The sequence below is a fragment of the Oryctolagus cuniculus genome, chromosome X (genome assembly GCF_051225735.1).
Source record: "Oryctolagus cuniculus isolate XC-2025 breed Fujian yellow rabbit chromosome X, ASM5122573v1, whole genome shotgun sequence".
NCBI classification, from domain to species: Eukaryota; Metazoa; Chordata; class Mammalia; order Lagomorpha; family Leporidae; genus Oryctolagus; species Oryctolagus cuniculus.
Window position 1 is genome coordinate 38,579,700 of NC_142888.1, and position 22,840 is coordinate 38,602,539.

At 38.6% G+C, this 22,840-nt stretch overlaps 1 protein-coding gene across 1 annotated transcript in view; it reads left to right on the top strand.

Annotated features, from left to right (window-relative positions):
• The window catches only part of APEX2 (apurinic/apyrimidinic endodeoxyribonuclease 2), a 48,642-nt gene extending 33,170 nt beyond the window's left edge, over positions 1–15,472 (top strand). The window contains exon 6 of the mRNA XM_089324559.1: positions 15,390–15,472. Coding sequence (XP_089180685.1) covers positions 15,390–15,428 — 39 coding nt within the window. The 3' untranslated portion in view covers positions 15,429–15,472. The remainder of the gene's footprint in view (positions 1–15,389) is intronic.
• Positions 15,473–22,840: the final 7,368 nt, after the last annotated feature.

Genomic DNA, 22,840 nt, shown 5'->3' on the forward strand with positions numbered 1-22,840 from the left:
TGTTTGAAATTTAGGTTATTCCCAGGGACTTTCCTGCTCTATTATGAATAATGTTGCAATAAATAACCTTGGGCATATGTGACAGTATCTTTTATAGGGTGACATCCTAAAAAAATTCCTAGGTCAAAAGGCATATACACATTTAAAGTTTTGATACTAACAATTTTCCCAGTACATACGTTGTATATCCACAGCAGTGCTGTTGGTGTCTGTTTTCTCCCAAACATGCCATTACCATTTGTTATTATCAATTTTTAGAATCTTTGTTAATCTTAAAGGAACAAAAACTGGTTCCTTTGATTTGCTATTCATTTATTATTAATTAGATTTAATATGTTTTCATATGTTTCTTGATCATTTTTCTATTTCTCCTCCAAATCATTTGATCCACTTTTTGCTCATTTTTGGGGTGGGTTGGCAGTAAAAGGCTAGAAGAATATGCTCTGGAGTCAGACTCATCCAAGTTATCTTAGTAGCTGTGGTGTTTACTAAGCTTCAGATTCTTCATCTATAAAATGGGAAAGTTATAGAATGTACCCCTTAGGAGTGTTGTGAGAATGAGGTATAGCTATTGTTAATTGGTATTTATAATTTTCTTTTTGAGTTGCAGAAAGCCATTGAATAATATGGATATCAGCTCTTTTTCTGTGACATTTATTACTCTTTCTGGATTCATTCATTAATTTTACAAATATGTATCAAGTTTCACAGTGTGCCAGGTACTGTACTAAGTGGCTGGAGATACAGCTGCATAGAATTGGGGAATAGGAATATATCATGGTATACATACGATCTTTAAAAATTGAAGATTGTCTTTCACTCTTCTGGAAGGCATTTTAAATAAAGCTGCAGTAACCCCGGTATCCAGTCTTTAGCTGGCTCACCATTTGTCACATTGGAAATTGAGCTCTGATGGCATTGCCTCTGGGAAGCCCTCCCTAACTCCCATACTGGATCTGGTCCCCTTTTCTGAGCTCTCACATCTTCCCTCCCAGAATTTATCACACTGTACTGTCAGTACCTTGTTTTATGTCTTCCTCCCCCATCAGACTTTGAGCTGGAATGAGGATAGAGATCTGGAATCTCAGCAGATGCCAGAAATGATTGCTAAATTCATTTACATTTTCTCCGATCCTCCCACCCAGCTCTGCCTATACTCAGGAAAGGCACTGTGAGGACAAAACCCACTAAGGTTGGCAGACCTCCTACCTGACCTAGAGAAGAATGTGAAGTGCTTTCATGGAGGAAAGTGACTGGGTCTTTGAGGTATATTTCTCTTTCTGTTTCTTAGTTCACTTAGAATAATGATCTCCAGTTCCATCCATTCTGTTGTAAATATCAGGATTTCATCCTTTGTATGGCTGAGTAATATTCCATTGTGTATGTATATCTACATTTTACTTCTATCTTAGTAGTTATCATATTATGTTATAATTGTATACACCTGCTTGGGTGACTGAGTAGGTAACAGTACCACTTACTAAGATAACAAGCACAAGAAGAGTTGACTAGGAGGAAAGGATTGATTGAAATGACCAATTTAAGACCTTCTAACTTATCTATTATTGAACGAAATTAGAAATTATAAAATTAAGGCAATAATTATAGTGTTTACAATCCAACAAGAATCGAATGCCTAATAAGGCTAAAGCTTTGAGTACAACACTGTATGGGAGACTAAGTTCCACCAAAGGTCCTGTCAACTTGATTGGTTAGTAATGCTGAATACTATTTCTCAATGAAGAAATTAAAAGCAGTAAATGCTAGCTAAAATACTATTGAAGTTCAGAGATCAAGTTCATATTTGAGGGAAGAACACAACAAACCTTGGGTTTTGTTGTTTATTTTTTTGCTGTGTTAAAATGTATGTAACAGAAAATTTACCATGCTTGCCATTTCAGAATGTACAGTTGAAGAGCATTAAGTGCAATCATATTGTTGTGAAAATATCATAACCACCCATCTCCAGAACTTTTTCATATTCCCAAATGGAAACTCTGTACCTATTAAACAATTGATTCCATCTCTCCTTCTTCCAACCCCTGACACGTACTCTACTTTATATTTTCATAAATAAGAATACTCCAGGTACCACCCTAATATAAGTGGAACCACACAGTATTCGTCCTTCTGTGGCTGGCTTATTTCACTTACCATGATGTTTCTAAGGTGCATCCATGTTGTTGCAAGTGTCAGAATTCCTTTCTTTTAGGAGGCTTAACAATGTTCTGTTGTATGTATATGCCACATTTTAAAAATCCATTTATCCTTCAATAGATACTTGGATTGTTCCATCTTTTGGCTATTTTGACAAATATTACAGATATTACTTTAAAAATATATCTCAATTCCATTCACTGCTGACCATCTTCATTATTATGTCACTGTTCCATCAATTCATACTTAAACTTCTACAACAAATTTCCTAATCATAAAATAACTATTTTTAACATTTGCAATATATGAATTCCAAATATGTAATATTGAATCTAAATGCATTTGGAGCATCATACTTAGAAAATTTTGAAACTACATTTTCTTTATTCAGTCATCCACTGATAGGCATCTAGGTTGACTCTACATCTTTGCTGTTGTGAATTGGACTATAATAAACATGAGAGTGCAGGTATCTCTGTCATATGCTTATTTCATTTCCTTTGCATATTTTCCAGAAGTGGGATAGGTGGACATATGGTCGATTTATTTTTAATATTTTGAGGAAACTCCATACTATTTTCCATAATGGCTGTCTTAATCTGCATTCCCACTAACATTGTATTAGTGTTCCATTTTTTTTCCCCTGCAGCTTCACCAGCATTTGTTATTTTTTGACTTTCTGATGATAGCTATTCTAACTGGGGTAAGATGATACCTTACTATGTTTTTCTCTTTTACTAAGCTTTATATTTTGAAGAACCCAACTGAAAAATTTATTATCACTTAAAAATAGTTACAAAGAGTCTTGATAATTAAAATTGTGTTACTTTTAACTTTTTCTCGATTTACCAGAAAAGTAATGCTTTGTTTTTGTTTTCAGGTTTTTGTGTTAATGGGTAAATTGAATATTTTAGCTAATTTACTGATCATTTGAGTTATTTCCTTTATTAATTTACTGCTGATTTATACTATCTACACATTTTTCTTTTGGTTTTTAAGCTTATTGATTATTAGTAGCCATTTAAAATTTTATTTTTGTCTTTTGTATTTCAAAAATGTAGCCAATATATTTGAAGTCCTTATTTGCATTTTTCATATACTTATATTCTTTAAAAATGCTATGTATTAAGTACAGCATATATAGAGAGAAGTGCATAAGTCAGAAGTATATAGGTCAATATATTTTCACATCAGCATACTTGTGGAAGCAGCATATAAATAAAATAATATAACATGACCATCATCCCCATATCTCTCCAATGTCCATTTTTAATTACCCTGCCTCTATCCTGACTTCTTTTTCAGATTCCAATAAATTTATCTTGTAAAAATAATGCATTTTTAAAATTTTTTTAGTTTTCAATGACAGACCTCACAGACTTGAAAGATATTTGAAGGACAAGAATAGGATTAACAAATGTATCAATTACTAAATGTGTTCTCACAATATAAGCTGGCCTAAAATAAGTAAACTTATTATCAAAAATAACAAGAATATATGACAGTGGTTTGTGAATGAGTAATAAGTATTCTAATTCTAGTTCTAACAGAATGCTACAATTTATTTTATTTTATTAAATGTTTAAAATTTTATTTCAGAAGCAAAGATGCACAGAGAAAGAGAGGGCTTCCAAGTGCTAGTTCACTCCTCCACATGCAGCTAGGTCTGGGCCAGGCTGAAGCCAGGAGCTGAGAACTCAACGCAGGTCTCCCATGTGGGTGGCAGGAACTCAAATGCTTGAGCCATCATTGCTGCCTCAGTACTGACTCAGGAAACTGGAGTCAGGAGTTGGGGACTGGGAGGCAAACAGAGGTCTTAAATGCTACAAGCTGGAGGCTACGAGTTTTACAAGGGTCTTAACTCTTAGGCCAAATGCCTGCCTCAATAGTTTTTAAAAAATTTTTTTTAAAATGATTTATTTATTTGGAAGAATTACAGAGAGGGAGGGAGGGAGAGAGAGGAGAGAAAAAGAGAGAGAGAGAGAATGAATATGAATCTTCACCCACTAGTTCACTCCCCAAATGGGCCAAGGTAAAGCCTGGAGCCTGGAACTTCATCCAGATCTCCCACGAGGATGGTAAGGGCCCCCTGCTGCTTTCCTAGGCAAATTAGCAGGAAGTGGGAGTTCATATGGATGCCAGCATGGCTGGTGGCTTAACCTGCTGCACCACAACACTGGCCCCAAGTTTTTTAAAGTCTATATTTGGGGTAGGCATTTGGTGCAGTAGTTAGGACTCCACCTGGGACACTCACATCTGTTATCAGAGTGCTTAAGTTGAGTTCTGGTTACTCCACTTCCAATCCACCTTCCTACTAATATGCACCCTGGGAAACAGCAGGTGTTGCAGATATTTGAGGAGTGAAACAGAGGATAGAAGATCACTCTCTCTCTCTTTTTCTCATGTGTGTTTCTCTCTGCCTTTCAAATAAAGTGGAAATAAAAATTAAAAAAATTTTTTGAAAGAGTTACAGAGATAGAGGAGAGACAGGGAGATTGTCCATCCACTGGTTCACTCACCAAATAGCCATAATGGCTGTGGCTAAGCCAAACTGAAGCCAGTAGCCAGGAGCTTTTTCTAGGTCTCCCCAGCATCCATATGGGATGCCGGCACTACAGAAGGTGGCTTAACCCACTGCGCCACAGTACCAGCCTCCCAATTTTTTTTAAAGCATGTCTTCCCATATGATTTGTATGGTTTCCCTAAGGTTTCTGCCGATTCCAGCTTTAAAGTTTAAAATATTCACCTTGTTCACATATAGCAACTGAATCTGTGTTGTACATAAAAACTTGAGTTTGGAAAGTATCAACTGTCAACTAGCTATTTCTAATACTAAATAGATGATTTTGCTATATGATTAAAGTTTAAATATGGACTCAAAACTGAAAGACAATTTTAGTGTCATCTTCAATGTATCAATACCATGTTTCTAAGAATCTGTTCCTGGCTTTTGTCATATGAAGGAAATTCCATCCTTAAATATTATGTTCATTCTACTTATCTCACAGTTTTCCAGTGTGTAAATATACCTCTATTTATCTGTTCTATTGTTACTAAACACTTGAGAAATTTCCAGTTGAGAGCTAGTTATGCCACTTTAATATTCATGTGCACATCTTTTGATGAACATATGTGTGCATACTTGTTGTGTGCATACCTGGGAGATGAACTGTTGAGTTATATCTGATATGTATATTCTCGATTTTGGTAAGTACTGCCAAGCAGTTTTTCAATTTACACTCCATCAAATTTACACTCCCATCAGCACTGTATGAGGATTTTGGTTGCTTCACATCTTCATCTCTGCTTACAAAATCAAATTGGTCAATAATTTTCATTGTGGTTTGTTTCCTTTTTAATGAATTCTTACCTGGTTAGATGCACATTGTTATGTTTTCTTTTAGCTATGTCCTTATATTTTAAATCTCTGAGTAGACTAGATAGTTATTTTGGTATCTTATATGAGATATTTTTTCTTTCAAATAGTTAACAATTGTTTCTCCATTTACTAAGCCAAAAGATTGCTATTCCCTATTTTTCTTGCTTTTCTTAGATTTGCTTGCTGTACAGTTTTGAAAATTCAGATAATCTAATTTTAGTTTGTTTTATTTAAAAGGAAAACACTTGAAAATATAAATTAATCCAAGTATGAACTTGGATACTTCCTTTGATTTTGGGTATGTTTTTACTTATGCTATTTCAGATTATCATATCATTATATTTTTAGAATTTCACCTTTATACGAAGATAATTCAGGAGAAATTTATTGTTGTTTTAAAGATTTATTTATTTGAAAGGAAGAATGACAGAGAGGGAGGAGAAAAGGAGGAAGAGAGGGAGGGAGAGAGAGTTTTCTTTTGCTGGCTTATGCTCACTAATGAACAGCTGAGGCTGGGTCAGGCCAAAGCCAGAAGCCAGGAACTCAATTCAGGTCTCCCCTGTACACTGCAGGGATTCAACTACTTGCGCCATCATCTACAGGTTCCCAGATTCATTAACAGGAAGCTGGATTGGAAGCTGAGTAGCTAGAACTCTAACTGGCACTCTGATATGGGATGCAGGTGTTCCAAGCAGCAGCTTAACCCACTGTGCCACAATATATGCCCCTGTTGTTGTTTTTCATTTGCAGATGTAGGTTAAGGTAGCTGATGTGGAGTGGACTGCAGGGTCCTAGCATCAGTGTAGGAATGTGGACAGGTAGGCTTCTGAAAGAGAGGGCAGGCATGAACTTGTATGAGCACAGACACTTGAGTCATTTGTGAGTGGAGGACAAGTTAGGGACATAGCCTGACCTCTTCAAGCTCTTTCCTTAAAATTTACCCTCTGGTCCCCTCCCTTTCATTACTCTGTTTTCCCCAGGGAGGATATTGGTAGTGATAGCTTGATCTTAATATCTTCCTATGGCCCTCTGGAGAGCTGGGGGTGTGGGGCAGGAAGAAGAGAAAAGGGAGAGATGGGAGAGAATTTGGAACTCCTGAGGTCCAGGTCCCCAGAAAAAGTAGGACCTGAGTGTTTGCTTGACTCCTGTGGCAACTAAAGACCAGCCTCCAGAAGTGAAGAGTCTTGAGGCCAGGACTGCAGAGCTGGTCTGAAGGCAGAATACTCATATTTGGGGCTTGCTAGCTTTGAGACTTATTGGAAAAAGTAGAAGTCATAGGAAGCACATTCAGGATGTGATAAGGGCCACAGAGAAAGCAACTGTGGGAGGAGTTGTGATAGATGCTGGGGAATGGAATGGTGATATGGAGGTAATTTAGAGTGAGAATACAATGCTGGGCTGGTGAATATGGGGGCAGGGCTCCAGAATGACTCCTCTCTTCAGAATCCAGTGTGATTGCAGTGGTGGGAGAGCCCAAAGTCTAAGTTTTGGAATACCTGAAAATGAGTGGTTCCAGGAATATCCCTGGCTTTCTCTTCTCGTATCAGCTGTCATCTCTGCCTTCACTTATTTCTATAGATAGAAAGGGAGGAGTCAGGAGAAGAAAAGATGGATCTTTTTACCCATGATTAATGATAAGAATACTATATTCCAGATGCAGCGAGAGGCAGGATGGGGTACAAAGAAAGATAATCTGTTCTTCCAAGGAGTCTTAGTCTCTGGATCTGTTAAAATAGTTTAGATATAATCCCAGATGGGTGAGTTGACTAGCTGATACCAAACTGATGCAGAAATGAGGGCAAGAAGCTTGGGGAATATACAGCTGGGGTTAATCTCACTCAACCTCACCAACAGACTTTGTTCATTTTTGGTGGAGGATGACTGCAGTTATACAGAAATGGACTGTGGTAAGGAAGGAGAGAGGGGATAAGGGACAACATTTTCTAGTCCTTCCTCCCCCCTTTTATGTTTTTCTTTTTTCTCTCATGACCAGAAGTCTAGACAGGAAGCAGAGGTCGGTTACCAAGGAAACTGAAGCTAAGTATGCTTGCTTGCTTCATGAGCTTCTGAGATAAAAACAAAATTGCTATTCCAAATCAAAACCTTATGGAGGATGGGTATTAACCAAACACATATTCATTTGTCCTTTCAATTATTTTTCATATGCTATAAACACACAAAAACAACATAGATTTTCTTAGAGGTTTAGTTGAGAATCACTCTATGGAATGGCCACGAATCCTGCCCCTACTGCCTTCTATTCTTTCTGCTGGCCCTATGCTGCCAATCTCCCAGTACACCTCATGTCTGAGTCTGATGGAGTCCTTAATAAGATTTTCTCCAATCTTATAGTGTCTATGTAGCGTTTCTGAGCTACAGGGAGAAAACTGAGAGAAAAAGAAGGTATCATTTCACTTAGCTTTTAAAACAAAGGTATAAACGCCAGCCATGAAATGTTTTCCTATAAATTACCCTAAATCCCCCCAAAATATAAAATATTCAATGTCCAATTAATATATATTTGTTTTTAGCCAAGTATTGAAAGAGTTCCAGGAAATGTAATTGGAAACTGTCATCCTTCTTTATACTTTGCTGCCCCTATAAATTACCCTAAGCCCCCCCAAAATATAAAATATTCAATGTCCAATTAATATGTTTGTTTTTAGCCAAGTATTTTGAAAGAGTTCCAGGAAATGTAATTGGAAACTGTCATCTTTCTTTATACTTTGCTGCCCCTAGTGTAACAAGTGTAGAATGCATGCTTTAGGCAGCTGTAGACAAGTTAGAGCATAATTTTTCTATTTGAATGCTGTGTAAAGAAAAATTTTAATATTAAAAATATTTATATTTATTTGAGAGAGAGAGAGAGAGAAACTTCTACCTGCTGGTTCACTCCCTAAAGGGCTGTAACAGCCAAGGCTTGGCCAAGCTACAGCCAGAAGTCTCTCCCATGTGGGTGGAAGAGGCCCAAGCACTTGAGCCATTTTACATTGCTTTCCTAGGTGCATTAAGAGGGAGCTAGAACAGAACCGGAACATCTGAGACTTGAACCAGCACTCTGATATGGAATGATGGTGTTGCAGGTGGCAGCTTAACCTTTGGTGTCACAACACTGGTGCTGAAAGTTTTAATTTTGATGAATTCCAGTTTATCTGTCATATCTAACAAATAATCAACAAATCCAATGACACAAAGATTTCTTCCTATGTTTTCTTTTACAATTTTTAATAAAGATTTATAGCACATAGACATTTATTGACTCATGGTTCTGAAGGCTGGGAAGTCCAAGATAAAGGGGTTTGCATCTGGCAAGGACTTCTTGCTGCATCATCCCATGGAAGAACAACAGAGAGAGGGTGAGAGAAAAATTAAAGGATCAGTGAGTTCAACCTTTTATAACATACTCAACCCTGCAATAACAAGCCCATTCCCATAACAGAATTAATACATTCTACCTCGTGGCTTAATCCCTCTCATTAAGTTCCACCGCCAGCACCACTGAATTGAGGATTGTTTCTAATATTCCAAATATTGTTCAGTGGCATATACATAAACGTTGGTTAAACAAGCTGTGGTGCAACAATAACATGAACTATTACTCAGCAATATAAAGAATTTGACTATTGGTACAATTTGGATAAATCTCGAAAGAATTATAGCAAAAGAAAAAAATCAATGCCAAAAGTTATAGATTGTGAGACTCCATTCATATAGCATTCTTAAAATTGTAAAATAACATGAACTAATCTTTTATATATAACTAATGTTTTTACATATAAATATAATTGTATAACAGATTAATTGTTGTCAAGTGTTAAAGAGGGTAGGGGCAGAAGAGATGTATATGTGGCTATAATAACACAACACAAGAGATCCTTGTGATGATGGAAATGTTCTATTTTATCATATTATGTAATTTTTTAAAAAGATTTATTTATTTATTTTAAAGGCAGAGTTACATAGAGAGAGGAGAGGCAGAGAGAGGCTGGTTCACTCCCCAATCGGCTGCAACGGCCGGAGCTGCGCCAATCCGAAGCCAGAAGCCAGGAGCTTCTTCCGGGTCTCCCATGTGGGTGCAGGGGCCCAAGGACTTGGGCCATCCTCCACTGCCTTCCCAGGCCACAGCAGAGAGCTGGATTGGAAGAGGAGCAGCTGGGACCGGAACTGGCGCCCATATGGGATGCCGGCGCTTTAGGCCAGGGTGTTAACCTGCTGCGCCACAGCGCCAGCCCCCATATTATGTAATTTACTTGATCAATAGAGAGAGACAGAACTTCCATCCACTGGTTCACTTTTAAACAAACAACTAGGGCTGGGCCAGGCTGAAGCCAGAAGCCAGGAACTTGATCCAGGTATCCCATGTAGGTGACAGGGAACCAACCACTTGAACCATTACCTGCCACTCCCCAGGGTGTGCAAGTCACAAACAAGGGGCTAGAGCTGTGGCTTAGCAGGGAAAGCCACTACCTGCATTGTCGACATCCCATGCAGGCACCACCAGTTCCTGTTCTGGCTGCTTCACTTCTGATCCAGCACCATGTGTTGAAGAAACTGTCTAGTCTTCAGGGATTGATTTTAGCTCATTTGTAAAATATTGGTTGATGATGATGAGTGGATTAATTTCTGGGGTGTCTGTTTTGTTACATTGATCTACATGTCTTTTTTCAAAAAGATTTATTTATTTTATCTGAAAGTCAGAGTTACAGAAAGAGAGAGGGAGAGACAGAAAGAGAGGGAGAGAGATTTCATCCACCAGTTAACTCCTCAAATGGTCACAATGCCAGAACTGGGCCAGACCAAAGCCAGGCGCCAAGAGATTCTTCTGAGTCTCCTACATGGTTGCAGGGGGCTCAAGCATTTGGCCCATCTTCTGCTGCTTTCCCAGGCTCATTATAAGGGAGCTGAGTCAGAAGTGGAGAAGCTGGGGCTTGGACCATCACCCATATGGGATACTGGTGCTGCGAGTGGTAGTAGCTTAACCTGCTATACCACAGGGCTGACCCCTACATATCTCTTTTTATGGCAGTTCCAGGCTGTTTTGATTATAACTACCCTATATTATGTCTTTAAATCTGGTATTGTGTTGCCTCCAGCTTTGTTTTTTGTTGTTTAAAATTGTTTTAACTATTAGGGGGTCTCTTGTGTGTCTGTGTGAATTTTAGCAAAGTTATTTTCTAGATCTGAGAGGAATGTTCTTGGTTTTTGATTGGGATTCCGTTGAAACTATACACTGCTTTGGATTGTATGGATATTTTGATGGTATTAATTCTTCTAATCCACAAACATTGAAAATTTTTCTTTTTTATGTCTTCTATTTCTTTATTTAATGTTTTGTAATTTTCTTTTTTTTAACTTTTATTTAATGAATATAAATTTCCAAAGTACGACTTATGGATTACAATGGCTTCCCCCCCATACCATCCCTCCCACCCACAATCCTCCCCTTTCCCACTCCCTCTCCTCTTCCATTCACATCAAGATTCATTTTCGATTATCTTAATATACAGAAGATCAGCTTAGCATACATTAAGTAAGGATTTCAATAGTTTGCTCCCACACAGAAACATAAAGTGAAAAATAATAGATGATTTTTTTTAAATGATGATGAAATCAGATCAGACCTATTGTCATGTTTAATCCCAATGTTTTGTAATTTTCACTGTATATTTCTTTTTTTAAAAGATCTATTTAGTTACTTGAAAGTCAGAGTTACAGAAAGGAAGAGGCAGAGGCAGAGACAGACAGAGAATTCTTCCATCCTCTGGTACACTACCCAGATGGCTGCAACAGCCAGAGCTGAGCTAAAGCCAGGAGCCAGGAGCCTCTTCCTGGTCTCCTACATTGGGTGCAGGGGCCCAAGGACTTGGACCATCTTCCACTGCTTTCCCACACCACACCAAAGAACTGCATCAGAAGTGGAGCAGCTGGGACTCGAACCAGCACCCACATGGGATGCTGGCACTGCAGGCAGAGGCTTTACCTGCTGCGCTGCTGAGCCACAGTACCGGCCTCAGAGATCTTTCACATCCTTGGTTAAATTTGTTCCCATATATTTGATTTTTTTGTAGCTGTTATAAATGATAGTGATCTTACAAGTTCTTTCTCTTCAATGGCATTGTTTGTATATACAAAAGGCTATTGATTTTTATATGTTGATCTTATATCCTGTAACATTACCAAACTCTCTTATGTGTTGCAAAATTCTTTGGGGAGTCTTTTGATTTTCCTATGTATAGGATCATGTAATCTGCAAATGGGGATAATTTGACTTCCAACAATAGATGCTGGAGAGGATGTGGGGAAAAAGGGACACTAACCCACTGTTGGTGAGAATGCAAATTGGTTAAGCCACTATGGAAGTCAGTTTGGAGATTCCTCAGAAACCTGAATATAACCCTACCATTCAACCCAGACATCCCACTACTTGGAATTTATCCAAAGGAAATTAAATTGGCAAACAAACAAGCTGTCTGCACATTAATGTTTATTGCAGCTAAATTCACAATAGCTAAGACCTGGAACCAACCCAAATGCCCATCAACAGTAGACTGGATAAAGAAATTATGGGACATGTACTCTATCGAATACTATACAGCAGTCAAAAAACAACGAAACCTGGTCATTTGCAACAAGATGGAGGAATTTGGAAAACATCATGCTGAGTGAATTAAGCCAGTCCCAAAGGGACAAATATCATATGTTCTCCCTGATTGGCGACAACTAACTGAGCACCAAAGGGGAAACTTGTTGAAGTGAAATGGACACTATGAGAAACAGTGACTTGATCAGCTCTTGTCCTGACGGTTGATGTACAATGTAATACTTTATCCATTTTAGTATTTTTTTGTTCTAGTACCATTGGTTGAACTCTGTAATTAACACACAATTATTCTTAGGTGTTTAAATTTTAACTGAAAAGTGATCTCTGTTAGGAATTTGGAAAACATTATGTTGAGTGAAATAAGCCAATCCCAAAGGGACAAATACCACTTGTTTTCCTTGATAGGTGACAACTAACTGAGCACCAAAAAGGAAACCTGTTAAAGTGAAATGAACACTATGAGAAACGGTGATTGATCAGCCCTCACCCTGACTGTTGATGAGCAACTTGATATGTTATCCCTCTTAGTATTTTTTTTGTTTGTTCTACTTAATACTTTTGGTTGAATACTGTAATCAATACACAATTATTCTTAAGTGCTGAAACTTAACTGAAAAGTGATCGCTGTTAAATATAAGAGTGGGAATAAGAGAGGGAAGAGATGTGCAATTTGGGACATGCTCAAGCTGACTTACCTCAAACGGTAGAGTTAGAAACATACCAGGGGATTCCAATTCAATCCCATCAAGGTGGCATGTACCAATGCCATCTCACTAGTCCCAGTGATCAATTTCTGTTCACAATTGATCATAATGATAGGACTAAGAGCCAAAGGGAGCACATAAACAAGAATAGTGTCTGCAAATATTAGCTGATAGAATAAAAAGGGGAGAGAATGATCCAACATGGGAAGTGAGATACACAGCAGACCCATAGAATGGCAGATGTCCTAAACAGCACTCTGGCCTCAGAATCAGCCCTTAAGGCATGCGGATCCAGCTGAAAAACTCATGATAGTATTTCAGGCATGGAAAGCCAAGACACTCTGGGGAAAAAAAACCCTAAATGAAAGATCTCCACGAGTGAGATCCCAGGGGAAAGAACGGGTCATCAAAGAAGGAGATACCTTTCTCTGAAGGGAGGAGAGAACTTCCACTTTGACCATGGCCTTGTCTAAAAATGATCAGAGTCAGTGAACTCAGGGGGCTTCCATAGCCTTGGCAACTCATGACAAGAGCCTAGGGTGATTACTGATGCCATAAACAAGAGTGTCAATTTGTTAAGTCAACAACAGGAGTCACTGTGCACTTACTCCTCATGTAGGATCTTTGTCCTTAGTGTGCTGTACATTGAGATTTAATGCTATAACTAGTACTCAAACAGTATTTTTCACTTTATGTTTCTGTGTGGGAGCAAACTGTTGAAATCTTTATTTAATGTATGCTAAACTGATCTGCTGTATAAAAAGATAATTGAAAATGAATCTTGATGTGAATGGAAGGGGAGAGGGAGTGGGAAAGGGGAGCGTTGCAGGTGGGAGGGACGTTATGGGGGGGAAGCCATTGTAATCCATAAGCTGTACTTTGGAAATTTATATTCATTAAATAAAAGTTTAAAAAAAATTTGACTTCCTCCTTTCCAATTTGTATCCCTTTGATTTCTTTTTCTTGCCTATTTGTTCTGGCTCATACCCTCAGAACTATGTTGAATAGCAGTGGTAGAAGTGGGCATCCTTGTCTGGTTCTGGATCTTAGTGGATGTGTTTCCATCTTTCCCCCATTCAATATGATGGTGATTTTGGGTTTTTCATAAACTGCCTTGATTTTGTTGAAGAATGTTTCTTCTATACCCAATTGCTGAAAATTTTTTATCATGAAAGGATGTTTATTTTCTAGAGTTTCTTAAGGTGTTAATTTCCAATTTCACTCCATTGTGGTCAGAAAAGATACATGGTGTGATTTTAATAGTTTTGGATTTTTTGAGACTTCCTTTATGGCTTGGCATATGGCCTATCCTAGAGAATGATCCTGATGAAAAAGAATGCACTAATGAAAAGAATGTGTGTTCTGTAGTTGTGGGATGAAATGTTTTGTTGATATCAATTAGGTCCATTTGATCCGTAGTGTAGATTAACTCTGTTGTTTCTTTGTTGATTTTTTGTCTAGTTGATCTGTCCTTTGATGAAAGTGGTGTGTTGAATTCCCCCTATACTATTGTATTGTAGTTTGTCTCCCTTTAGATCCATTAACATTTGTTTTAAATAGCCAGGCACTCTGGCATTGGGTGTATATACATTTACTATAGTCATATCTTCCTGTTGAATTGATCCCTTAATCATTACATAACACTCTTCTTTGTCTCTTTTAATAGTTTTTATGTTAAAATTTATTTTTTTCTGATTATTAGGATGGCTACACTGCTCGTTTTTGCTTTCCATTACATAGAATATCTTTTTCCATCCTTTCACTTGCCGTCTGCGTGTATCTTTGTTGGTGAGATGTATTTCCTGTAGGCAGCAAGTAGATGGGTCTTGTTTTTTAATCCTCTCAACCAGTTGGTACCTATTCATTGGAGAATTTAGACCACTTACATTCAAGATTATTATTGATAAGTAATGACTTGGCCCTGCCATTTTTGCATAAATATTCCTATTGTTTGCTTTGGATTTCCTTTGTACTTTTATTAGGAGATTTTTTTTTTTTGACAGGCAGAGTGGACAGTGAGAGAGAGAGACAGAGAGAAAGGTCTTCCTTTTCTGTTGGTTCACCCCGCAATGGCCGCTGTGGCCGGTGCGCTGCAGCCGGCGCACTGCGCTGATCCGAAGCCAGGAGCCAGGTGCTTCTCCTGGTCTCCTATGAGGGTGCAGGGCCCAAGGACCTGGGCCATCCTCCACTGCACTCCCGGGCAACAACAGAGAGCTGGACTGGAGGAGGAGCAACCAGGACAGAATCCAGTGCCCTGACTGGGACTAGAACCTGGTGTGCCGGCGCCGCAGGTGGAGGATTAGCCTATTGAGCCGCAGCACCAGCCTTATTAGGAGATTTTCTGCCTTCACATTCTTTGATGATAATAATATCTTCCTGTGTTTTTGTTTGTAGCACATCCTTAAGTATCATTTGTAAGGCTAGATGGCTGGTAACAAATTATTTCAACTTCTGTTTGTTTTAGAAGTTATTTATATCACCTTCATTTATAGATGAAAACTTTGTTTGGTATAGTATTCTGGATTGATAGGTTTTTTTTTTCTTTTAGGACTTGGACTATGTCTCTCCATTCTCTCCTAGTCTGTAAGATTTCTGATGAGACATCAGTTGTCAATCTAATTGGAGAACCTCTGAAGGTAATCTGGTGTTTCTCTCGTGCACATTTTAGAATCCCCTTTTTTTTTAAAACGATTCATATATTTATTTGAAAAGCAGAGTTACAGAAAGGCAGAGGCAGAGAGAGAGAGAGAGAGAGAGAGAGAGAGAGGTGTCTTCCATCCGCTGCTTCACTCCCCAAATGGGTGCAATGGCTGGAGCAGAGCTGATCTGAAGCCAGGAGCCAGGAGGTTCTTCTGGGTCTCCCATGCAGGTGCAGGGACCCAAGGACTTGGGCCATCTTCTACTGCTTCCCTAGGCCATAGCAGAGATCTGGATCAGAGGTGGAGCAGCCGTGAATGGAACCTGCACCCATATTGGATGCCAGCACTGCAGGAGGTGGTTTTACTTGCTAAGCCAAGAACCGGCCCTAGTCCTTTTTTTAACATTTATTTTTAGATATTAGGAAGGCAGAGTTAGGTAGAGATGGAGGGGAGGAAGGGAAGGAGGGAGGGAGGGAAGGAGGGAGAAAGAGAGAGAGAGAGAGAGAGAGAGAGAGAGAGAGAGAGAGAGAATCTTCCATTTGCTGGTTCAGTCCCCAAATGGCTACAATTGCCAGTGCTGGTCCAGGATGAAGCCAGGAGCCAAGATCCCCATCCTGGGTTCCCACATGGGTGCAGGGACCCCAGGACTTGAGCCATCCTTTGCTGCCTTTCCAGGCACATCAGCAGAGGACTGGATTGGAAGCAGAGCAGCCAGGACTCAAACCATTGCCTATGTGGGATTCCAGTGTTGCAGGCCTGCTTAACCCATTATGCCACAGTGCCAGCCCTTGAATCTTTTATTGATATTTTGCTATTGAAAGTCTGACTACAATGTGTTGTGGTGAAGATCTTTTCTGGTCATGACTATTAGGAGTTCTATGTGGGTGTCCCTATCTTTCTCCAAATTAGTTTTCTGCTATTATTTCACTGAATAGGCCTTCTAATCCATTCTGTCTTTCTACACCTTCAGGAACTCCTAAGACACATATGTTAGGTCATCTGATAGTATTCCATCAAGCCGCAGAGCTAGGATAAGTTAGCAGCAGGAACAGAAGACAGGCCTTTGACTCCTTGATTGTTGCTCTATCTGTGGTTGACTGATCCATTCACACTCCGTATTTATTATCTGTTTTTCTAGTGTTGTTTCAGTTCCAGTTTACCTAAAAGAAGTCAATTGCATGCTTTGTTCTGTGCTCTATTTCTTGCACAGAAAATAAAACCTGAATAGTAAGTGATCAATAAAGATTTGTTACAAGAGATACTTGATCCCTGGGACTAAGCTGGACATGTGATATTACCTCTTTGGACTGTGTGAATTTTTCTCAATCATGATGTCTGTCTCTGCAAGTTTCCTGAGGGGCTGAGAATCAGATAAGCGGACCTGGAAGCAATTCTGTCCTTTAGCATTTTATTGGCTGTATGTCCTTGGGTATGCTTTTAAAAACACTTTGAATTACATTTTATTTCTTATTAATATGTAAAATAATATGAATTATTCATGGTCAGTGCACTAATGAGATGTTTATAAAGTACTGAACATGATTATTTCAATCAATGGCTACTTGAGTATCTACTAAGATCTAGGCTTCTCTACTGGGTGCTGTGGTACAATTGTGAATAAGACAAGAGTGCCTTGCTTCTACCAGCTTCTAGGCTAGTGTGTGAATAAAAGAGTAGCCATGTGTTTACAGCAGATTGGGGTTGGAACTGTGATATGGGAAATTTAAGTTGCTGCGGGAGCACAGAAGAAGGTTATCTGTACATAACTTGAGGCAGAGGCCAGATAAGGTGCCCTGAAGGAAGTAACAGCAAAGCAGAGTTCTAAATGGTGAACACGAAGTAAAAAAGTGAATGTGGCTTCCCAGAAAATGAAATGCAGAGCTTCTTTATAGAGCATGGGTCTGGGAACTCATTGGATCTTGTTTTCTTTTCTCTTCTCCTTGGGATCCTGGTAGTGGAAGAATTTCAGGGACAGCTGAATGGTCAAAGGTTCCTCAGATCTTAATGAGGTAGAGCAAAGGTAGAACAAATTGAGGGCAGGAAGGAAGAATACATTATTACTAAGAGAGGAGGCTGAAGGTTTTGCTGTTTCTTCTCACCTCTCTCAGAATTTAGGATAAGATAAATGTAAGACAGTTGTAGTTTAGGAATTTCCAGAGGCCCAATAGCGAACTGTAGCTGGATACAAAGATTTCTCTTCCCTTTTGCTTAGAGGCTGGCATAAATGAAGATCAACTGGTCTGATTGACACTTCTGTGCAGGTGTCATTCAATATCTGATGAACACCAGAGCTACCACAAAGCTATCACAGGATCCTGAAGCTCAGATATGTCCTATTATGATTATTAAATACAAAGAAAAAGTGATATTTCTTTCAACAGTCAGAACTAGGCCGATCCAAAGCCAGGAGTCAGGTGCTTCTTCCGGGTCTCCTACATGCTGCTTCTCCCAGGCCATTAGCAGGGAGCTGGATCAGAAGTGGAGTGGCTGTGACTGGAATGGACACCCATATGGGATGTTGGTGCTGAGTGCTGCAGATGACAGTTTTACCTACTACAGCACAGTGCTGGCCCCAAGTAAGATTTTTTAAAAAGTACTTCTACCCATTAATTTTCTGGGGTACCTATCTTTTAATTCTCTTTGTCTTCCCTACTCCCTACTTTGGTACTTTATGCTTTGGCTAATCTGAGTCACTGTGATAATCCTGTGCAGTAAGATTTGCTTGTGTGTAAATATGTACACAAGGGTATTTCAAAAAGTTTGTGCAAAATTGAATTAAAATGCAATTTTATTAAGTTTATTTGGGTGTAGAAAACTTTTAAATTTATTTGAGATTGGGGAAGGCATAAAGGAAGAGATAGAGTTACAGTGAGAACAATAGAACGAGAGAGAGATCCCATCTGCTGGTTTACTTCCCAGATGCCTACAATGGCCAGGGCTGGGCCAAAACTGAGAGATGGAAATACAATACAGGTCTCTGTATGGGTGGTATGACCAAATTACTTGAGCTATCACTGCTATCCCTCAGGGTTTGCATTGGCAGGAAGCTGGAGTCAAGAGTGATGCTGAGACTTGAACTCAGGTATTACAATGTTGGACATAAATGTCTTAAGTGCTAGGCCAAATCCATGCCCCATGGTGCAAAATAATTTTGAAATCTAGCCTATAAAATGTATATTATGAAAAAGCTATGCATGGATTTTAAAATATTTTTACATTCAAATAAACTTTTTAAATTCCTTTTCCCACAAACTTTTTGAAGTACTCTCATATGTACATGTACAAGAATCCTTGGAATGAAAACATGAGTCACAATTCCATGTCTGTGGGTGGATCACTATAATCCACCTTCCATTTTATATTGTGCTGAACATTTGTTCCCCTCATGACTTTGATAGACTCAGCTTCAGTCTCCCTGGCAACCATCCTTAGCTGTTTGCTTCAGTTTATAGACATGAGGCTAGAAAGAGAAGGAGGGAGCATTGTTTTTCCACCTGTCCTTGGTCTTCACTCAAAGGGCCCCTTGCCTGAGCTGAGTGACTCAGTGTAAATGAGCAGCAGTGTGGTTACCAAGGCAACGGAATGCCAGTTCCCTTTCCACCTGTGAGGCCCTTCTGTCCCACTCCCTACTCTCAAGTAAGAAAAGGGAAACTATTTAGAAATTCTTTTTAAAAATATGAATAATGATGTCTTTTCACTTAGAAGAGCTATATAAATAGCAAAAATGACCCTTGAAAGGGGACCTTGATAATGAAATAATGAGGACACTCCAAAAAGTTCATGAAAAAAGCATATTATGAAAGTACTCTGCATGGATTTCAAAAACTTTGAAATTAAAAAGTAAATTTATATTTTTTAAAAAAGCTTTATTTGAAAGGCAGAGAGAGAGAGAGAGAGAGAGCTCTTCCATCTGCTAGTTCACTCCTCAAATGGCTGCAATGGCTGGGACTGGTCCAGGCCAAAGCCAGGGGCTTAGAACTAAATCCGGGTCTTTCATTGTGGATGGCAGGTGCCCAGGTACTTGGGCCATCTTCCGTTGCTTTCCCAGGTGCATTATCAGGGAGATATATTGGAAGTGGAACAGCAAGGACTCAAACAGGCACTCCAATACGGGATATGGGTGTTGTAAGCAGTGGCTCAGCCCACTGCACCACAATGCTGGTCCCTGAACTTATCTTTTAATTCCATTTTTCTATGAGCCTTCTGAACTACCCTCACATATTACCATGATAACAAACTTGGATATAGAATCAGATTATAGCCACAAAATCAAGATGACATAAATGGAGTGTGCTCTTTGGTTCTCAACCTCAGCTGTGCTCAGAATCTTCTATTGGGCATATGAAAAAGGAGAAATGGAATGTCTGGGATCCATCCCCATAGATTCTGATTTAGTAGGTATTGCCCTGGAATAATCATTACTTTAAAGCTTCATGTATGGAGATCTTTTTGCCAGAGTGTCTTGGCTTTCCATGCCTGAAATACTCTCATGGGCTTTTCAGCCAGATCCGAGTGCCTTTAGGGCTGATTCTGAGGCCAGAGTGCTATTTAGGACATCCGCCATTCTATGAGTCTGCTGAGTATCTCACTTCCCATGTTGGATCACTCTCCTCTTTATTTATTCTATCGGTTGGTGTTAGCAGATACTAGACTTGTTTATGTGCTCCCTTTGACTCTTAGTCCTTTCATTATGATCAATTGTGAACTGAAATTGATCACTTGGAGTAGTGAGATGGCATTGGCACATGCCACCTTGATGGGATTGAATTGGAATCCCCTGGTATGTTTCCAACTCTACCAATTGGGGCAAGTCAGCCCGAGCATGTCCCAAATTATACATCTCTTCCCTCTCTTATTCCCACTCTTATGTTTAACAGGGATCACATTTCGGTTAATTTTCAACACTTAAGAATAACTGTGTGATAATTACAGAATTAAACCAGTCATATTAAGTAGAACAGACAAAAAAAATACTATGAGGGATAATGTATTAAGTTGTCCATTAGCATCCATGCAAAACATTATGCCTCTGGAAAGCCAAGACACTCTGGCAAAAAGATCTCTGTGAGTGAGATCCCAGTGGAAAGAACAGGTCTTCAAAGAGGGAGGTGCCTTTCTCTGAAGGGAGGAGAGAACCTCCACTTTGACTATGACCGTGTCTAAACAAGATAAGAGTCGGAGAACTCAAGGGGCTTCCATAGCCTTGGAAACTCATAACTGGTGCATAGGGAGATTACTGATGCCATAAACAGGAGTGTCAATTGGTAAAGTCAACAACAGGAGTCACTGTGCACTTACTCCTCATGTAGGATCTCGGTCCTTAACGTGCTGTACACTGAGGCTTAATGCTATAACGAGTACTCAAACAGTATATTTCACTTTGTGTTTCTATGGGGGTGCAAACGACTGAAATCTTTACTTAATGTACACTAAACTGATCTTCTGTAAAAAAAAAAAAAAAAAAAAAAGAAAGAAAGAAATTTTCAATTCCCAACTTGACTCTCACTGGGATTAAACATGACAATAGGTCTGATCTGATTTCATCATCATTTTAAAAAAATCATCTATTATTTTTCACTTTATGTTTCTGTGTGGGAGCAAACTGTTGAAATACTTACTTAAGGTATACTAAGCTGATCTTCTGTATATTAAGATAATCGAAAATGAATCTTGATGTGAATGGAAGGGGAGAGGGAGTGGGAAAGGGGAGGGTTGTTGGTGGGAGGGACGGTATGGGGGGGGAAGCCATTGTAACCCATGAGTCGTACTTTGGAAATTTATATTCATTAAATAAAAGATAAAAAAAAAAAAAAAAACCAAAAAAAAAAAAAAAAAAAAAGCTTCATGTATGGAAAGCCTAGATGGCAGCTGTGGAAACAAAAACAAATATTCAGAAAGAATTAAAAATTAGACCTGTACTAAATACCATGCTAGATCTATTTGAGAAAAATTTTCAAGTAAAGCTTTTCCCAACTACATTGAACTTGATGTCCTTTAAGTTCCTAAAATCTTAGGTCTGGAAAGTAAAAGTCATTACTTTGATAATGAAATGTGTTCCTTTTTCTATGTGAAAGTCCTTTATATCTGAGTTACTGTTAAGATCTATCAAACATTGAGTAGAAAATTGCCTAAACTTAAGCAATAGTCAGCCTGAAAATTCAAGATTACATAAAAAATTATATCAGTTGACAGAGATGAATTAGTAGCTATGCTAATTGTTACTGATTATCTTAAGGTGCATTTTATATAATATGTTTATTTTACCAAGATGCACAGAAGTTTTTTTTTCAGCTTTTATTTAATAAATATAAATTTCCAAAGTACAACTTTTGAATTATAGCAGCTTTCCCCTCCATAACCTCCCTGCCACCTGCAACCATCCCATCTCCCACTCCCTCTCCCATCCTATTGTACATCAAGATTCATTTTCAATTAACTTTATATACAGAAGATCAACTTAGTGCATACTAAGTAAAGATTCCAACAGACTGCACCCACAAAGGCACACAAAGTATAGGGTACCGTTAATTCGCATAGTACAACACGTTAAGGACAGAGATCCTACATTGGGAGTAGGTGCACAGTGACTTCTGTTGTTGATTTAACAATTGACACTCTTATTTATGATGTCAGTAATCACCTGAGACTCTTGTCATAAGCTGCCAAGGCTATGGAAGCCTCTTGAGTTCACCAACTCCAATCTTATTTAGACAAGGCCATAATCAAAGTGGAAGTTCTCTCCTCCCTTCAGAGAAAGGTACCTCCTTCTTTGATGGCCCGATCTTTCTGCTGGGATCTCACTCACAGAGATCTTTCATTTAGGTAATTTTTTTTTGCCAGAGTGTCTTGGCTTTCCATGCCTGAGAAACTCTCACAGGCTTTTTAGCTGGATCCGAATGCCTTAAGGGCTGATTCTGAGGCCAGAGTGCTGTTTAAAACTATGACAAAGCTTAAAATAGCTCAAAAAATAGCAATTTGCCATGTCATTCTTCCTCATCCTCATATTCTTCAACCTAATTTTTTAGTTATTTCTTCTGGTATTCTTCTTTATAAATTTTAAATTTCTGAAAATATTTCATCAATTCCAATTTTAGACACATGTGTTTACTTCTTATTTTGGAAGATTAGTTTTTAGTTCTCTTACCTAAAGGGCCTCATCACTTTTTCTCTTCTATTTGTGACCTAAATATTGGAATTCCAGACATCTTTGGATACCATTTGATTTCAATAACTTTGATTTTTTTCTTACTAGAGAGAGATTTTGCACAAATTTATTTGTCAATATAAAGATCATAATGACTAGACTATTCAGAGCAGAGTCATGGGGTCTGTTGTTTCAGTTTTCTTATGTCTCAAACTG